This window comes from Diceros bicornis, chromosome 5, assembly GCF_020826845.1.
Source record: "Diceros bicornis minor isolate mBicDic1 chromosome 5, mDicBic1.mat.cur, whole genome shotgun sequence".
NCBI lineage: Eukaryota > Metazoa > Chordata > Mammalia > Perissodactyla > Rhinocerotidae > Diceros > Diceros bicornis.
The window spans coordinates 70757775-70774699 of NC_080744.1; the positions used below are offsets into that span (position 1 = coordinate 70757775).

The 16925-nt window shown below is 42.3% G+C and overlaps 1 protein-coding gene across 1 annotated transcript; it reads left to right on the forward strand.

Moving 5' to 3' along the window:
• Window positions 1-2040: 2040 nt before the first annotated feature.
• On the forward strand, window positions 2041-16355 carry SKIC8 (SKI8 subunit of superkiller complex). Its single transcript, XM_058542181.1, has 10 exons — window positions 2041-2091; window positions 2997-3024; window positions 4849-4954; window positions 5359-5531; window positions 9827-9975; window positions 10203-10296; window positions 11187-11280; window positions 13077-13169; window positions 14223-14301; window positions 16067-16355. The coding sequence occupies exons 1-10, from the start codon at window positions 2080-2082 to the stop codon at window positions 16154-16156; spliced, it is 918 nt and encodes a 305-aa protein (XP_058398164.1). The 5' UTR covers window positions 2041-2079; the 3' UTR covers window positions 16157-16355.
• Window positions 16356-16925: the final 570 nt, after the last annotated feature.

The window sequence follows — 16925 nt, forward strand, 5'->3', positions numbered from 1 at the left end:
GTTAAGCACTACCAACCTGATTGCGATCTTCACAGGCAAAGATTGTTTAGAAATCGTTTGTTTTTTCTGTTATTCTTGGAAAACCTTCACAGTAGCATTTTTGGGTTTGCAGATTTAAAGCAAATAACCTGAACCTGGATCTCTTAGCGGTATGGTCTCTTCTGTCTGTGGGTAGCATTGAGGGGGCCGTGAACTTGGATGAGAAGAAAAATTGCATCCTTATGTTCTGTAACCTCTAATTGAAATTTAGCATTTTCTTAAATTAAGAATGTAGGCAACAAATCACAGTATTAACAGTGTGACTTTGTCACCAATAGAAATCACAGATATTTTCATATCGTAGGATATTGTCTAAGTTCATCACAATGTTAAAATTATGGTAATTAGACTTGCTGCTAGATCTTGTTATATAATGTATTAACAAAGAGTCACGTGTTACGCTATCACAAATTTAATTTTCGTATTTTGGCAACATTTTCTTTCAGTATACAGTCAATCCTTTTTATTCTCAGGTTCTGTATTTGCGAATTAGTGCCAGTTTGAAGCCCCAAGGTAAATACTTGGAGTACTTTTGTGGACGTGTGGGAGCTGGTGAAAAATTTGAGTTGCCTGACGCAAACATTCTCAGCTGCAGCTGAACAAGGAGACGTTCTGCCTTCTTGTTTTAGCTCTCATACTGTAAACAAGTGTCCTTTTTTTCAGTCTATTTAGTGTCATGATTTTTGCATTTTTGTGCTTTTGTTGGTGATTTCACTATTTAAAATAGCCCCCAAGTACAGTGCTAAAGTGCTATCTTAGTGTTCCTATGGAGTTTCTTATGGAGAAAATACATGTGTTAGATAAGCTTCATTTAGGCCTGAATTGTAGTGGTATTGGCTGTGAGTTTAATATTAATGAATTGTGAATCTATTAAATAAGATGTCTTTAAACAGAAACATACATAAAACAAAGTTATGTATTGATCAGTTGATAAAAAAGTTGTTACCAGAGGCTTACAGGAACTTAACCCAGTATTTCCCCTAAGAGTGATGGATTGGTATTTGCTAATTCCGTATTCGCGGCAACTTTATAGAATATAACTACCTTGAATAACAAGAATCGACTGTACTTGGCTTGTTTCTAATCCTATGTATTTAAAAACAAACTGGGGACCAGCCTGGTGGCGTAGTGGTTGAGTTCGTGCACTCTGCTTTCGTGGCTCGGGGTTCACCAGTTCGGATCCTGGGTACGGACCTATGCATTGCTCATCAAGCCATGCTGAGGTGGCATCCCCCATAGAGCAACTAGAAGGATGTACAACTATGACATACAACTGTCTACTGGGGCTTTGGGGAGAAAAGGAAGAAAGGAAGATTGGCAACAGATACTAGCTCAGGGCCAATCTTCCTCAAAAATAAATAAATAATAAATAAAAATAAAAACATCCTGAGAAGGGGTTTATAGGCTTTACAAGGCTGCTAAAGGGGGTCTATGGCACATACACAAACCATATTAAGAACCCTTATTATAGCCCCGAGAAATTAAATCTGTTGTTAAAATAAGAATGTGTTTAGCTGAGCTAAGTCCTGGAAGACTTTGATGTCTTTTGGGAGACCTGTGTCTCCTTTCAGCCCCTGCTCTCATTTTATGTGCCTGTAGGCTCTTGTAGGCACTTTTGGCTGAGACTCCTGCAAGGACTGTAAGAAGCTTGCTCCCCCATATTTGCTTGTTGAGTTTTGAATAAATATTTAAAATTAAAAGGGCTTGTGGTTTTCTCTCTCTGAAGAGTAGCAAGGGACAGAGACTGGTCCCTCTCTGTAGTCAGACTTGTAGAGAAGAAAACATGGGATAGAGATAGAATAGGTGTTAGTTGAGTCCCTGGGCTTCAAGGGAAAAGGAAGACCATACCACCTGGTAGGGCTTGTGAAGGGGATTCATAAAAAAGTGGCAGGGCAGCTCTCTGGCAAAGGGTTGCCTTATTTTCTTGGTCAAGGAGAACCTCCTGTAGCCCCCTCGGTCCTGGTGACACCTCCTTACTGAAACCCTGTGTTATTTCCACAGAGCTGTCTGACCTTTAGGCCTTCATCCTTGGTTAAGGAAATGACCAACCAGGTAAGGCCTGTGGCAAGGGGAGAACATCTGTTGGTCTCTGGCAGGTTTGAGCCCAGTGTGTTGTCTGGGTGTGTAGTTAGGAAACTAGCGTCTGGTTCCTGCTCTGCTCCTGAAGAGCTGGGTGACCCTGGACACCTAGTCACCAGAGGGTGAGGTGGCACTAGTAAAATGCATAACACTAAGAGGAGGATTGTTTTATCTGCGTCTTTACCACAGTTTACAGAGGGATTGAGGATGTTTAAAAGAATTTGTACACAAAAACAAGAAAGAAACAAAGATCAGAAAAGGAGAAACCTATCTTTGTAATAAGATTAGGGACTGGGGCAGCCCCATGGCGTAGTGGTCAATTTCGGCCCTCTCTGCTTCGGTGGCCCCGGGTTTGCAGGTTCGGATCCCAGGCACAGGCGTATAACACTCGTCAGCCGCGCTGTGGTGGCAACCTACATATTAAAAAAGTAGAGGAAGATTGGCACAGATGTTAGCTCAGGGAAAATCTTCCTCAGCAAAAAAAAAAAGATAAGGGACAAAGTTAACAGGTTATTCTGAGTCTATGTGGTTCTATACAACTGCAAAAATTAGCCACGAACTGGACTCTGAGCTTTCTAGTGCTCAGAGCAGGAAAATTTATTAGTCTCCTACTGGAGTGGGGGATGGTAGTGGGGGAGGAGAGACTACAGTTTCTTTAAGAACTAACTTTTTTCTGGTATGGCTTTACAAATCCTGCACAAGCAGGAATCAAGGAGCTTGCAGGATGGGGTGGTGGCAGGGGAAGTAGTTAACACAATGGTGACTATATTTACTGGAGGGCTGGGTGGTGAGTTGGGTGCCAGGGGGTGTTTTAGGGAGGGGATGGGGTATATCTGAAATGTGACCATTGGTTTAATGTGTCTTCTGTTCTTTTTTAGTATAGTATTCTCTTCAAACAAGAGCAAGGTAAGCCACCCTGCATGTTCAAGCAAATTCACCTGTGAAAAATTGTGTTGTCCCTAGTTTCTTTAAGATTTTTGTCATGTTGACCAGACATGCAATTCCCAAGTAGACTCACTTTGCAGAAGAATTGGCAGAGGCAGCTGAAAACAAATACAGTTAAAAACAAATGAACAACAGCAAAAAAACCAAACAACTAAAAAGAAAAAGCAGGGGTTTCATAATAGACTGGAAAATTGCAAGCTTGGAAAGCTTTCCCACCTGAGGGAGATGTAAGTGTGAGCTTCTCAGCCACCAAGGTGCAAGAAGGAAACACTTTGAGCCTCAGAACTCTGTTAATGCCAACTCGTCTGGGGAGGTGAACTTGAGCCTGGCTCTAAACTCAGAACTTGCCTTGGGGGTCTTGAGTCAGGTCCTCCACTTACAACAAGTACAAGGACTCCCACAGAGGACCTTTGACCCTTAATGAAAGTGGAGGATATAACAGTGAAGTGAATTTCTGTCAAGGCCACTGAGTGTGGGGAGGGCTGGGGGCTGTGCAGCAGTGCAGTGGCAGTGGTGGGATGGGAGCAGGAAGCAGGTCTGAGTTCAGTCTGGGAATGTAGCTCACCGGTGATACTGGGCTTCATACCTGAAAGGAGTGTGTGCATGGACTATTCACACGTGTCTCATATCTTCACCACAGCCTGGATGAGTTAGGTAAAGCCTGCAGGAATTTGTGGGATGCCTAATAAAAGCTCTTCCACTCTAAGGAGGTAACTTTTAGGTAGTCTGAAGTTGAAGCCAAAAGCATTCTTCCAGGTTAGCTGGTATGGGTAACTAGCAGTGAATCAGGCATGGCAGTCAACAACCTTGTATGCGGCTAATGCCATCTAGGTGGCATGCTAGCAGGCTTGGGTCAGATGGGATTGTAATTGAAGCGATGATGCTGTATGTAACTCAGAGCTGTTGAATGCCCTTTTAGTTACGTCTTGGAAAAGGTGTTCCTGGAGAATTGCTGCCAAGCGTGAATAAAGCCTCCTTGTGCATTTGTCATTTATATACCTGCACCAGCTCTGCAGACCTGACAGAGTGGCCCCCCAAACATGCACCTTGCAGACTTAGAATTTAAGGTGGACTTTAGTTAGTGGAGATAGTGGGTTTGAATCCCAGCTCTGCCCCTTCTTAGCTTTTGACTTAGGGTAAGCTACTAGGCTTCTCTAAGCCTCTGATTTCTTGTCTGTAAGATGAGGGTGATATTAACAGTACCTACTTCATTGGGTTGTTGTGGTGATTAATTGAGATAATACTTATAAAAGGACTAATGTAATAACTGGCCTTAATCGTAATAGACATTTGTGGCAAAAGGCAGCTCATGTGTGGAGGCTATATCAGGTATTTATTTTCAGACCTGTATTGTTTACAGTTGAGCTCCCTACTGATTTCCAAAGATTTCTAAAAGATAACTCTTATCAAGTTTAGGTCTCTTTTTTGGGGGTGGTGGGAGGGTTCCCTGCTAGTTTCACTTGTTTCAGTCGAGTGATAGCCATTCCAGACTGCTCTATGCCGGACAGCATGCCAAAGTAGAAGGGAACTTGGATTATTCTGGTACTGCCTCCCCTCCTAGGAAACCTATGATTTGGAGTAAGTGGCTTCTTCAGAACCTTCAGTTTTCATGTGTGCCCCGACAGTTTCAATAAAAGGTGTATGGGAAAGCACTTTGAAAACCAGTAAAGCACATACAGGTGGCTGTTACCTCCGAATTACTGGACCAGTATTCCAGCTTCATTTTCTCACATTCAGTTTAGCAGATGCAGGAAGACTTTTTAAATGAAGCACTTTCCATTCTAGCTCATGATGATGCCATATGGTCAGTTGCCTGGGGGACAAACAAGAAAGAAAACTCTGAGACGGTGGTCACAGGATCCCTGGATGACCTGGTGAAGGTCTGGAAATGGTGAGCATCCTCTCCCCAAACATATCGCCTTGGAAATGGGGCTTAGGATTTTGTCTCTGGGTTCCCAAGTTGCAATCAGGGAAGTATTAACTGTTTTCTAGGCAAGAAGCAATAGCAGTATGGTGGTATAAAAAGGCAGCTTATTTTTTCTCTTGTTTTCCTATTATTCAGAGGATAATTGTATTCCTATTTAATACAGAGTATTAAAGCTCTGTAGTTTTTTAAAAAAAAAGTCCCATGGTTAAAAACTTGGCTGCATTTGATGTTCTATGGCTCTTCGGTTCCTCTCTGATTCTGCATTTCACAGACCACTGGTAATGCATAGTCACAGGAACCCAGACTTTCAAATACCAGGTACAGTATGTTGTGTGTGAAGAAATCCATTTCTCTGTCCCCCATTGAAGGCGTGATGAGAGGTTGGACCTACAGTGGAGTCTGGAGGGACATCAGCTGGGCGTAGTGTCTGTGGACATCAGCCACACCCTGCCCATTGCTGCATCCAGTTCTCTTGATGCTCATATTCGTCTCTGGGACTTGGAAAACGGCAAACAGATAAAGTCTATAGATGCAGGACCTGGTAAGAGTTTTACTTTTAGGGAAGATGATGGAAGTTCATGATCCCTTTTCACTTAACTACTATGCGACGGGGCCGGCCCAACACGATCCCTTTTCAAAAACTTTAGGGATGGATGTGTTTTACAGTTGAGTTTTTCAGATTTAGAGGGGTAATATGGGTGTACGAACTGTATGTTATTCCTTCAGTCGGGCGGGGACAGCACTCTAATCAAACACTAATATCTCTACAACTAAACATGAGTATTTATACTAAGAGAAATAGAGGCTATAAATAGCGTTATATCAATTTGGGGCAGGTTTTGCTGCCAAATGAATTTTGGTACTAAACTTCTGAAAAAACTCATAGTTTTCAGAGCCTTTTGGATTTCAGAATTGCCAGTCTGGGATTGTGGACCTGTATTTGGATGGTCCAGAGGTTCTCTGTTTGCCATATTCTGAGTTGATACATTCACTGCCTTCTAGAAGTCTAGAATGTAAAGCACCATGTCTTCGTAGATCTGTATCGTGGTAATTTCTACTAATTATGATTAAAGTGCCTGATTTCTAGTATATGCTAGATATGAAACTTTTTTAAGAAACAACTTTATTGATTTTTTAAAAAAATATTGTAGGACAGTCTAATCTTGTCTGTCAACCTTGATAAACATTATCTGGGGTAATGGGAGTGAATGATTTCAGTGAGCTGGATTAGCAACATGACATTTTGGGGTTCCTTTTTTAGTCTTATAGTTACTTGTAAATAACTACAGCATTTCATGAGCAAAGCCTGTTTGGCCAGAATGGGTGGTGACTGCTAGAGGGCGCAGAGAGCCTGGCACCTCTCTGGCACACCCCTTTGTGGGTTGACTACAGAAGAGCTGCTCAGGTGTTTCCTTAACATAATTCCTTTGGTTGGAGCCCCAGATGGATTTGCCTCCCACCAGTTATGCTCAGTAGCTGCCTATAGGCCATCCTTGTATTAGAAAGGATGATGGTCCCAGAATTTGTAAGGAGGCTGGGTTGTCTGGAAACTGAGTGCATTTCCCCACGGGGCAATAATCCATGTCTATGATTCTTACCACTGGAGCTTTTTAAAAAATACACATGCCCAGTCCCTGTTTTGGATCCATTGAATCACAGTTATTTGGGTGTATAGGCTGGGATATGCATTTGGAAAAAGCTACCCAGACATTCTGACTCCCGAGGTTGTTGTCTTTGCATGTGCCTTTACCCTGCTGACATCGCTTACAGAGGACTTGGGTCTCCAAACCAGCCCACAAAGTCTTTTAAGACTCTGCTATATAGAGGAAGAGAGGAGGAAGGGGCAGATCTGTTGCTGCCTTTCCATCTCAAGCACCTAAGCCCTCCCTGGACCCATGATGCTAAGGTCACTGCATGGTTGTCGTGACCTAGGGCATACCACATTGAAGAAATGAGTACGGGATTGGCCCAGGAAAAGGATGGCATCTGCATCAACTTGCCTTCTCTGACAAACCTTAAACCGCATGTTGGTTCCACGTGTGCCGAATGGTCATTGTAAAGGTTACTGTTAGAAAAAAGAAGCTGAGAAGAGTAAAGGGGTTGGGTTTTATTTATTTATTTTTTGGATAGGAATCTGCATAAAACTATACCAGCCATTAAACAGCAGTTATTTGGTTGAGTAATAGAAGCAAGCATTGCCATTGACAACTAAAGAGCAGCTGAATTCATCTGAAGATAAAACTACTTTGATAAATCTAGGTCTAACAAATGTAAGGGAAATGGACACTTATGTTATACCTGTCTTGAAAATATGCACGGAGAATGTGAACCACCACAAAAGAAAGAGAAAAAGAAAAGAGAGAAAATCCCAGATCCTGAAGAAGAAAGTGAGGAAGTAGAAGAAAGTGAAGATGAAGGGGAAGATCCTGCATTTGGCACCTCAGCCAGGTTATAGCTTTCCAGCAAAGCAACATTGGAAAAGATGGAAGATGGGCGTATAGGGGCCTGTCAACATTAGGTGGTTCAAGATGCCCAAGAGTAAAGAGGAGCAACTTGTTCAGAATGAGGTGGAACTTAGTGATTAAAATAAATATTTATTATGCATATATTAAAAGAAAAAATCTTAGAGTGCAAGGTTTAATTAAAGAATAAAAATTGTTCCTTCTATTTTGGTGTAAGGGTATTTAGTACTAAAAGTTAGATATTGGAAAACAGTTAATAGGGAAATGTAAAAACAATTTAGAAGTGTCATTTTATTAAACTCCAAGGAATAAAAATATTTTTTCTAATAACTTTATTCCTTTAACAGCAAATTATAATAGGAATAAGAAAACATCCTGTTAGAATAAGTGCTACTGTCATTTAGCAGTGGAGATAGATATTAAAAAGCAGCTATTTGAGAGATTGATTCTAAAAGCTTTTTCAGATCTTGGTTAACTGAGCACTATTGAAGTTAATTTCATTTTTAAAACAAACATTTCATAAGAAAAGTGATAGAGCTAAATGATTTATTATTACTTTGAATATGTATATTAAAATTTGCCAGAAATTATTTTAAAACTTACCCTGGTATATGGTGCTGACATATCTGTGTTCGCTGTCTACCATGAGTCAAACTCACAGAGGCCTCACCTTCACTCTCCCGTGGGCTGAGAAGGGCATGACCCAGGAATGAGGAGAGTGATTGGGAAGGAGCCTTTCTCTTCTCTCCCTGACAAGCACTATTCCTGGGTGGATGCAGGAGGGGCAGGACTTAAGGCATGTTCCTGTATAAGAGTGGGCATGAGCAAAGGGACCTAGGGGGGTAATGGACCACTAGATCATTGCATGACCTCCAGGCTCTGGCCCCAAAGGCTCCCAACACTCTTTGGGATGTAGGGCAGAGATTCCTTTGTAGCTGAGAAAAGAAGTGGTAAGATACCATCAATGGTCCAGATGGAAATATAAAGCACATGTGCTTACCCAGGCTGTGCATGGGTCTGGAGACCATTACATTCCAGCTGAAGAAGCACTGTGCTGCTCAAATATCATTTGAATAGAACTCTTTGAAATTAAGTTGTGTAGTGTAACTGAAAAGCTAGTTGACTTTTTTTTTTGTAACAAAGATTGCCTCTTTCCAGTCCTTATTCCCTACTAATTTGTGGTAAATACTTTTATCATATTATAGTTTTATATAAGAGTATTTCTGGTACATCTTCATTTATTTACAGCTTTATTGAGGTAAAATTTCACCTCTATAATTGCACTGTGAAATTTACCCATTGTAGGTATACAGTTCAACCAATTTTAGTAAATTTCTACGGTTGTACAACCATCACTCCAATTCAGTTTTAGAACACTTCCTTACCCCCAAAACGCTCCCTCGTGCCCATTTGTAATTAGTCCCTGCTCCCACCCTCAGCCTCAGACAACCACTGATCTGCTTTGCCTCTGTAGTTTTGCCTTTTTTTTTTTGGTAAGGAAGATTGGCCCTGAGCTAACATCTGTGCCAGTCTTCTTCTTTTTGTTTGAGGAAGATTTGCACTGAGCTAACATCTGTGCCAGTCTTCCTCTGTTTTGTATGTGGGATGCCGCCACAACATGGCTTGATGAGCAGTGTGTAGGTCCGTGCCTGGGATCCAAACCCGTGAACCCTGGGCTGCTGAAGTGGAGCACACAAACTCAACCACTATGCCACTGGGCCAGCCCCTATAGTTTTGCCTTTTTGAAAGATTTCATATAAGTGGAATTGTATTGTCTTGCACATCTTCAGTCTGTCTTTGGCGTAATGTTTTTGAGGTTCACCCATGTTGTGGCTTATATCAGTGGTTTGTTCCTTTTTATTGCTGAGTAGTATTCCCTTATAAGGGTATACCACATTTTGTTCATTTACCAGTTGATGGACATTTGGATTCTTTCCAGTTTTTGACTATTATGAGTAATGCTGCTGTGAACATTCACGTACAAGTCTTTGAATGGACGTATGTTTCATTTCTCTTGGGTAGATACCTAGGAGTGAAATTGCTGGGTGTTATGGTAAGTGTTTGTTTTCACTTAAGAAACTGTTAAACTCTTTTTCAAAGTGGCAGTACCATTTTACATTCCCACTAGTGTGTGAGGATTTGGGCTTCTCCCAACATCCTTGCTAACACTTGGTATTTTCCTATCTATTTTTATTAAAAACTTAAGAAGCCCTTAAATTAAATTGGTAAAGAATTAGCATCTTTACAACAGTTTTCTGAATCAGGAGACTGTTTCTCTAATTTTAAAAAATGTATCTTTTGGTAAAACTTTAAAAGTTTTAAAAATTGTCACATCTTTTCTCACTGTATTTTTTTCCTTCTTTTTTCTGTTCAGTGGATGCCTGGACTTTGGCCTTTTCTCCTGATTCCCAGTATCTGGCCACAGGAACTCATGTGGGGAAAGTGAACATTTTTGGTGTGGAAAGTGGGAAAAAGGAATATTCTTTGGACACGAGAGGAAAATTCATTCTTAGTATTGCATATGTAAGGAAACTTTGCTCTTTTTTCTCTCCGATGCTTTCAGTTTACCTTTCCAGCCTGTTGAATTCCTTGGTACAGTTCTACACTGGTCTTATCAGGCAACTGCTGTCTCACTGGTGTGGTTTGCCAGCTAGCCAGTTAGACCTGTGACCAGCAGGAGGTTTGCTTGTGTTTGGTGGGAATGGCTGAAAAACATGGATTCTCAAATGTTCTCTGTATGTTCTCTGCAGAGTCCTGATGGAAAGTATCTGGCCAGTGGAGCCATAGATGGAATCATCAATATTTTTGATATTGCAACTGGAAAACTTCTGCATACGCTGGAAGGTATGACTCATCATTTTATCTTGTGCAAACTGGGTTATCAGATCACATAGGAAGAATTATTCTTTCATTAAAATGCTACTAAATGGTAAATGAGCATTAAATTTGCAAAATATCAATCTCAGTTGGAATTCTGAAATGCCTCCAAGTTTTAGTTTGGTCACTGTGGTTTCACTGAGACATGTTAGTTAGCACTGAGGCACCAGTGTTAAATGCTTGTTTTGGTGAACAAGCTTTTTATTTATATGTTAATAAATCTTAGTTATATGAATGTCTCATTTTTGTCATGTTTGCTTCTAAAGAACTTTGTGATTAGAAAACAACTTCTTTTGTTGATAATTTGGAGATAGATGAAAATGCTGTGCCCACCCTCTGCACTGGCAGCCTCTGGGCAGGAACACTGGGTGCTCTAGAACAGGGGTGGGGTGGGAGGGAGACTTGTACTATGTATTCTTCTGTATTATTTTGAGTTCTAACCAAGTGAATATGTTACCTCCTCACTTTATCCTTTACCCTACAACAAAGGATTTGGTAGGGAAATAGCATCTTATTTGTTTAACTGTACAAATCAGAAGCAAATCATATTTCCATGTTTGGCCATATCTGTAGCAGAGGAGTTAGAATTTTCTAAGCAATGTGTGTTGAGGTCCAGCTGGTCCTCAGGGAAGGGAACTGAGGAGAAATGGCTTTAGGAGGAGGGGCCTAGGTTATGTGGATGTCTCTAGAACATTAGGAGGACGGCCCAGTCAGTACCCTCCTTCTCTGACTGAGCCCCTGGGCAGTCCAAATCAGTGACTTATGGTCAGTAAAAGGGATATAGTGAGTGGGAAGACTGTCTGAGGAGACAGGAGACAAAGATTCGCTAGATTAACAAGGGCCTCTGTGAATTTCAGGCCATGCCATGCCCATTCGCTCCTTGACCTTTTCCCCGGACTCTCAGCTTCTGGTCACTGCTTCAGATGATGGCTACATCAAGATCTATGATGTGTAAGTTACCCGTCGAGATTCACGGCTTCTCACCTAATACCAATGCTTTGTCCCTTATTGTTAGGAGGAGCCCTAGCAAGTGTGCTGCTCCTGTTCCTGGGTCTAGTAAAGACTTGAGTTCAGGTCATATCAGACACTCTTGTCCCCCAGTCATTCCTCCCCCGCTCGGCAGTCCTCTCTTTGAGCTTAGAATGTCATGGAGGAAGATGTGCATAGGTAGGATCAGATAATCGCTACTTCTTCTCAAGCATCCTGTCTTGTAGGGCTCACAGATTTTAAATTCTTTTGGGTGGGTAAGTAGTGTACAGATAACGATATGGAGCCATGGGCTGTAGCTGGCCTGGAGTGATGGTAAAAAATTAGAACATCCGTTTTCTAGGGGTGGGGCTGTTCTAGCAGGCAGGCACTCTTCTGCCCTAGTTAGGGAACTGTCAGTTTATAAGCTGCCTCACTGTAGGTCTAGATGAGGAAGCCTTTTGTTGTTGGTTTTTGATTGCAGGTATAGAAGTGAGTTAATCATTCTCTTCAGTTCATGGCTCTCGATCATTATAAGCCTGTGCAAGTCTCCTTTCACTTGTCGTTTCCCCCATCAGTTCCCATTCTCAGTTCCCAACCTTGTTTCCCACTAAAGTCCTCCCTATAATGTGTTTGATACATATCCTTGATACTTTGACTCAGTACTGTGATCAGTTTGCCTCTGCCTCGCAGCTTCCCAATGCAGCATTCTAATCCACTGGGTGCATATGTCATAATTCTCCATCACCCAGCAATGGTGCTGCAGTTGCTGCCACCTGCATGTGCCACAACCGTGACATTCATATGCATGTCTTTTTTTTGGGTCTGTGAGAGTTTTGTGGGAGTTTAATCTTGGGAGTAGGAATACTGCTCCTTTTAGCCTACTTCTGGCAGCTTTGGAGGACAAAAAGTTGTCAGATAGACATGGGATTAGAACTGCAGCTTTGGGCATTAGAGCAGAATGAGGGTGCCAGGGCCCAGAGCGGAAGATGCCTCTCTAAAGCTGTCTGCTTGCTTGTCGGTAGCAGAGCCAGTATAAATAGGAGCAATTCCTTAAGTATCCAACTTTATTTTATAAGGCGTTCATGGCCACTGTTTCTTCCATCCTCCCAACAGCTGGTGAGGTAGCAGCGTGGATCAGTGTCCCCGTATTGCAGGGGAGGAGCCCAGCTGAGGTGGTGATTTGGCTAAAGTGGTCATGCTGAATGAAGACCCAGGACTTTCCCTTCTCGTGGTCCCACTGCATTCCCCTGAGGCCACCTCTCCTTGTACCTAACTGAGGTCGATTCTACTCTGCTAGGGTCAGAAGCCACATCTGTTCTAAAGAGTGCTTCTTGATTCATACCTTGGACATAAGGCACTGGCCCCATGTGGAAAGAATGCTGGTGCAGGCGGGGGTGCGAACCTGCTGCTGTCCTGAGGAGGCTTACTCACCCCTGCTCCTTCTCCATTTCCTCCAATCTTGGGAGTTGGCTGCTGAGCCTCTGTAGTATGGTTCTTTCTTTATCTTGAGCTTTTAAGCTCTTTGCTTGTTATGGATCTTATTCTTGGCTCTTGGTGGCATTAACACATTTTGAGTTAATGCTGCTATAAAAATTTGTTTCTGCAACGTGTGATGCTAACTTGACTGAAAAGAGAATTTTTAATATAGTAATACTGTCAGTATAAGGAGAGCAGATGTGGTCCAATTAAACAGGCAGAATTAATAATATACCTTCCACTTCAGTGACTGTATTCCAAAAGTTAATATCTCTGTCTTGTTTGACACTTTTCCATTTCAGACAACATGCCAACTTGGCTGGCACACTGAGTGGCCATGCGTCCTGGGTGCTGAACGTTGCGTTTTGTCCTGACGACACTCACTTCGTGTCCAGGTACTTAAGATTGTCAGCAGTTTCTAAAATGCTAGGAAGGGCCGGCCCCGTGGCTTAGCGGTTAGGTGCGTGCACTCCGCTGCCGGCGGCCCGGGTTCAGATCCCGGGCACGCACCGACGCACCGCTTCTCCGGCCATGCTGAGGCCACATCCCACATACAGCAACTAGAAGGATGTGCAACTATGACATGCAACTATCTACTGGGGCTTTGGGGAAAAAAAAAGGAGGAGGACTGGCAATAGATGTTAGCTCAGAGTCGGTCTTCCTCAGCAAAAAGAGGAGGATTAGCACGGATGTTAGCTCAGGGCTGATCTTCCTCACACATACAAAAACAAAAAATAAAATAAAATGCTAGGAAGATGAAAAGGGTGGTCTTGTATGAATCGCCTTAAAATTTGAAGATAGTGTGACCCTTTTTTTATTCAAGTAGCCTCTGTTTTCTGTAGTGTGTTTTATATTTAAGTAGTGAAGTTAGTTGTCCTTAGCTGGAACAAAGGTGGATTCTTTTGAACAGTTAAACTCTTAGTTTTTCCTTATAAATCTAGGACTCTACCTACAGTTACTTTAAGGGTTACTTGTGTTTACATATTTAAAATATGCAAATCTGTTTGTAAAATGTTGTGCTTTTAGACTGCAGTGTTATTCAGACCCAGGATGGCCAAGACAGTTGAAAAACATGAGATCGACAATGGCACAGAGGTTTACAGAAGCCTCTGAGAGCCTTTATTTTGAAGTGTTAACAAGCCTCCCTGTTAAATACGTAGATTTGTCTGAGACTTCTGATGAGAGCACTTCATGTTTGGGCCAGGCAGATCAAAATTGCAGGACAATGGCTACTCTCTGAGTAGGGAAAGCCACCCGGTGATGCTGACACCCTTGCCACCCCCTGGGGCCCAGGTCAGCCACTTGTGCATACAGGCACCAAGGGGGTCCTCTGAAGGTAGGCAGAGTATAGGTGAGTGAAGGGGTGTGGAATTTTTGGTCAGATAACTTCCAATTTCAGACCAGTCTGAAAATTGTTTTCTAACACTAGTGTTCCCTTTTTTAAATAGTTCATCTGACAAAAGTGTAAAAGTTTGGGATGTTGGGACGAGGACTTGTGTTCACACCTTCTTTGATCACCAGGATCAGGTATGGCATAATTAACATTTAAATTCCTTTGTCTTTGGATTGCTAGCATTGTCTGACCACCATGCCCCAACTCTTTCCTTTTCCTGCCTTGCTGCTTGAGTTGTCAAGACTGGTAGACTCCCAGGGCTGAGCCACTCTGACTGCTTGGGTGTCAGTCCAGCCACTGTTCCTGTGTGCACTGTCCAGGGTACAGAGCCCAGGGATGTGCTGTCAGCCTAGCAACCCATGAGGCGTGATGTCCCTCAGAAGGCCAGAAAACATGGTACTAGGCACACAGCCTTTAAATGCTTTGTTTGGAAAATGCTGCAGCTGGTGCCTTGGGCATACCTGGGGCCCTTTTTTGGGGCTAGCCCAGCCATGGCTGGCTCAGGAAGAACTTTCCTCCTCAAAAGCTTCCATTGCTTAAACACAGTCATCACTTGTCATTTTTGGAGCTGTCCAAAGAAGTGATGTGTTTGTTTTTTTTTTTAATGAAGCTAGAAATTCTTATAGGTTGTTTGGTGATATTGATAACTTTTGTTTTAGTCTTTAAGTTAGGAAAAGGAGGCTCTGTTCTCACAGGAGTCTTTTTATCTTTGCCAACGTAAATGTGAAATGGTGAAGGTGTTCTAGTGCAGTGCCTCTCAATCTTAATGTGTACGGAAATGCCCTGGGGATCTGGTCAAAGTGCAGGTGCTGATTCAGTAGGTCTGGCCTGGGGCCTGTGATTCTGCGTTTCTAACAAGCTCCAGGTGAGGTCAGTGCCGCTGGTCCCAGCCACTTGGAGTAGCAGGGGTCTTGGGGGACTAGTCAGTATAAAAAATGAAATGCTCATCGCAGTATCAAGTTGGCTTTTAATATATTTTAAATGTTTTTATAATGATCTCATAGATTTCCCCTGTTTGGAATGCAACTTCGAGTTAACATAATTGTTCATGCTTTTTTACATTTAATCTTAAATCATTGCCAATAAAGTTGAGGGGATTTAGTCTTGACATTCCACTCCTGGGTTTAAACACTTGACTCAGGGAGTAAGTCCTGGCTGTCTGTTGCCTTGTGTGTGGGGGTCAGAGCGTGGTGCTGCCTCAGAGGAAGATGTTTGGAGTAGAAGTGAGGCCATCACCTGGCCCAACCACATGCTGAAATCAGGGCTAGAACACCTGACTCAGGGTTAGGGCATCAGGCCGACCTGACGAAACTCCAACCACATCAATTCTGTCTGGGAAGGAGGTGTGAATCTGTTAATTCAACACATAGCAAATTAAATCGATCCACAATGTCAGGTTGTCTAGCTCCTGGGGACGGGCAGGCTCTGCAGGCCTCTAATAACAAGAGTGAGAATTACTGACTGTAGGCAGGCGGGCACAAGAAGTTAGGTGAGGAGCAGTTTGCAGTTGTCCCTGTAGGCAGTGACCTCGGGGTAGTGATGGGGCCTTTTTCTTCCTGGAAACGTAAATGAGCACCCACGCTGGTCCCTTGCGGGTTCCATCGTCATGGCATTAGGTCCTCCCTGGATTCTGAATCTTTGAAAGGTTGGTAGATATCTTGTGTTTAGAAATGAAATTTTCTGGAGTATGGGAGTTGAAGGGAGTGATAATTAAATAGTAGTAATGGAAGATGCCTGGTTAAAGAAAAGGCCCTATTCTCTCTGGTTCAGAAAGCACAAGAACATCCTCATCTCAGTATTTTTCTAGATTAAGTATAATGAGAAGAGAGTAAGGATGTTTTTTCATAAAGAATAAAGGCGTTGGTAGAACTTTTTTTTTTCTTTTTATTTTATTTACAGGTCTGGGGAGTAAAATACAATGGAAATGGCTCAAAAATTGTATCTGTCGGAGATGACCAGGAAATTCACATCTATGATTGTCCGATTTAAACATCAAAGTCTTCCAGGCTAATGCTGCAAAGAGAATGTATAGATTGATCATGACATTCCTTACCTTTCTAGCTTATTTAAAAAATATATAGCATTTATTGTAGCAAAGACTTAAATTTTGTAGATACAATATAAATCTTTTCATGGTTTATTGGATATGCTGTTCATACTTTATCATAAAGTGTTCTTAATGCAAACACCCGTGTTCTTGAACATGCTTCTTTTTTCATTTGCCCTGCTACTGGTAGAACAGTTGGAAGAATTGGCATTGTTATGTGAAAGTGAATATCTGCCTCAGAGATTAAGAGATCCAGGCACTTACTGAACTTTCCAGCTTAGAAATACAGGCTCACTCTTCCAGGGGACTGAGTCATGCAGAAGCTGTGATAAGGAAACTAATCTATTTCAGAACAGGGTCCTGAAGGAAACAGGATATTTGGGTGGGAATGTTCTGTATTCTTACCTATCTGGGCATCCTTCTATTTGATATATTAAAAATGTCCCCTGCTACACTCTTTTTGACCCTATTAATTTTAGAGAAGTCTATAACTCGCTGGGTAGATATTCCTGCCTTAACATTTGTCTACAGGCTCAAGCCTACGCCTACTATGGTGGAACCCCAGCCCTGGCCCAGTTTCCCCAGACTACCTGTACCTCAGTTTTCTCTTCAGCAGCCCCCTGAGACTTGGTCTGCCTGTGAAGGGGAAAGGTGTAAGTACCTAACACTCTGAAGCTTGTTGCTTTTTATGGGCCATAGATTCATATGCCT

Bases quoted from the DNA above. Each gene is read 5' to 3' on its own strand.
- SKIC8 (XM_058542181.1), top strand. The intron at 3,025-4,848 runs GTAAGCCACCCT...TTTCCATTCTAG, and splicing joins TCTCTTCAAACAAGAGCAAG to CTCATGATGATGCCATATGG. The intron at 10,297-11,186 runs GTATGACTCATC...TGTGAATTTCAG, and splicing joins ACTTCTGCATACGCTGGAAG to GCCATGCCATGCCCATTCGC.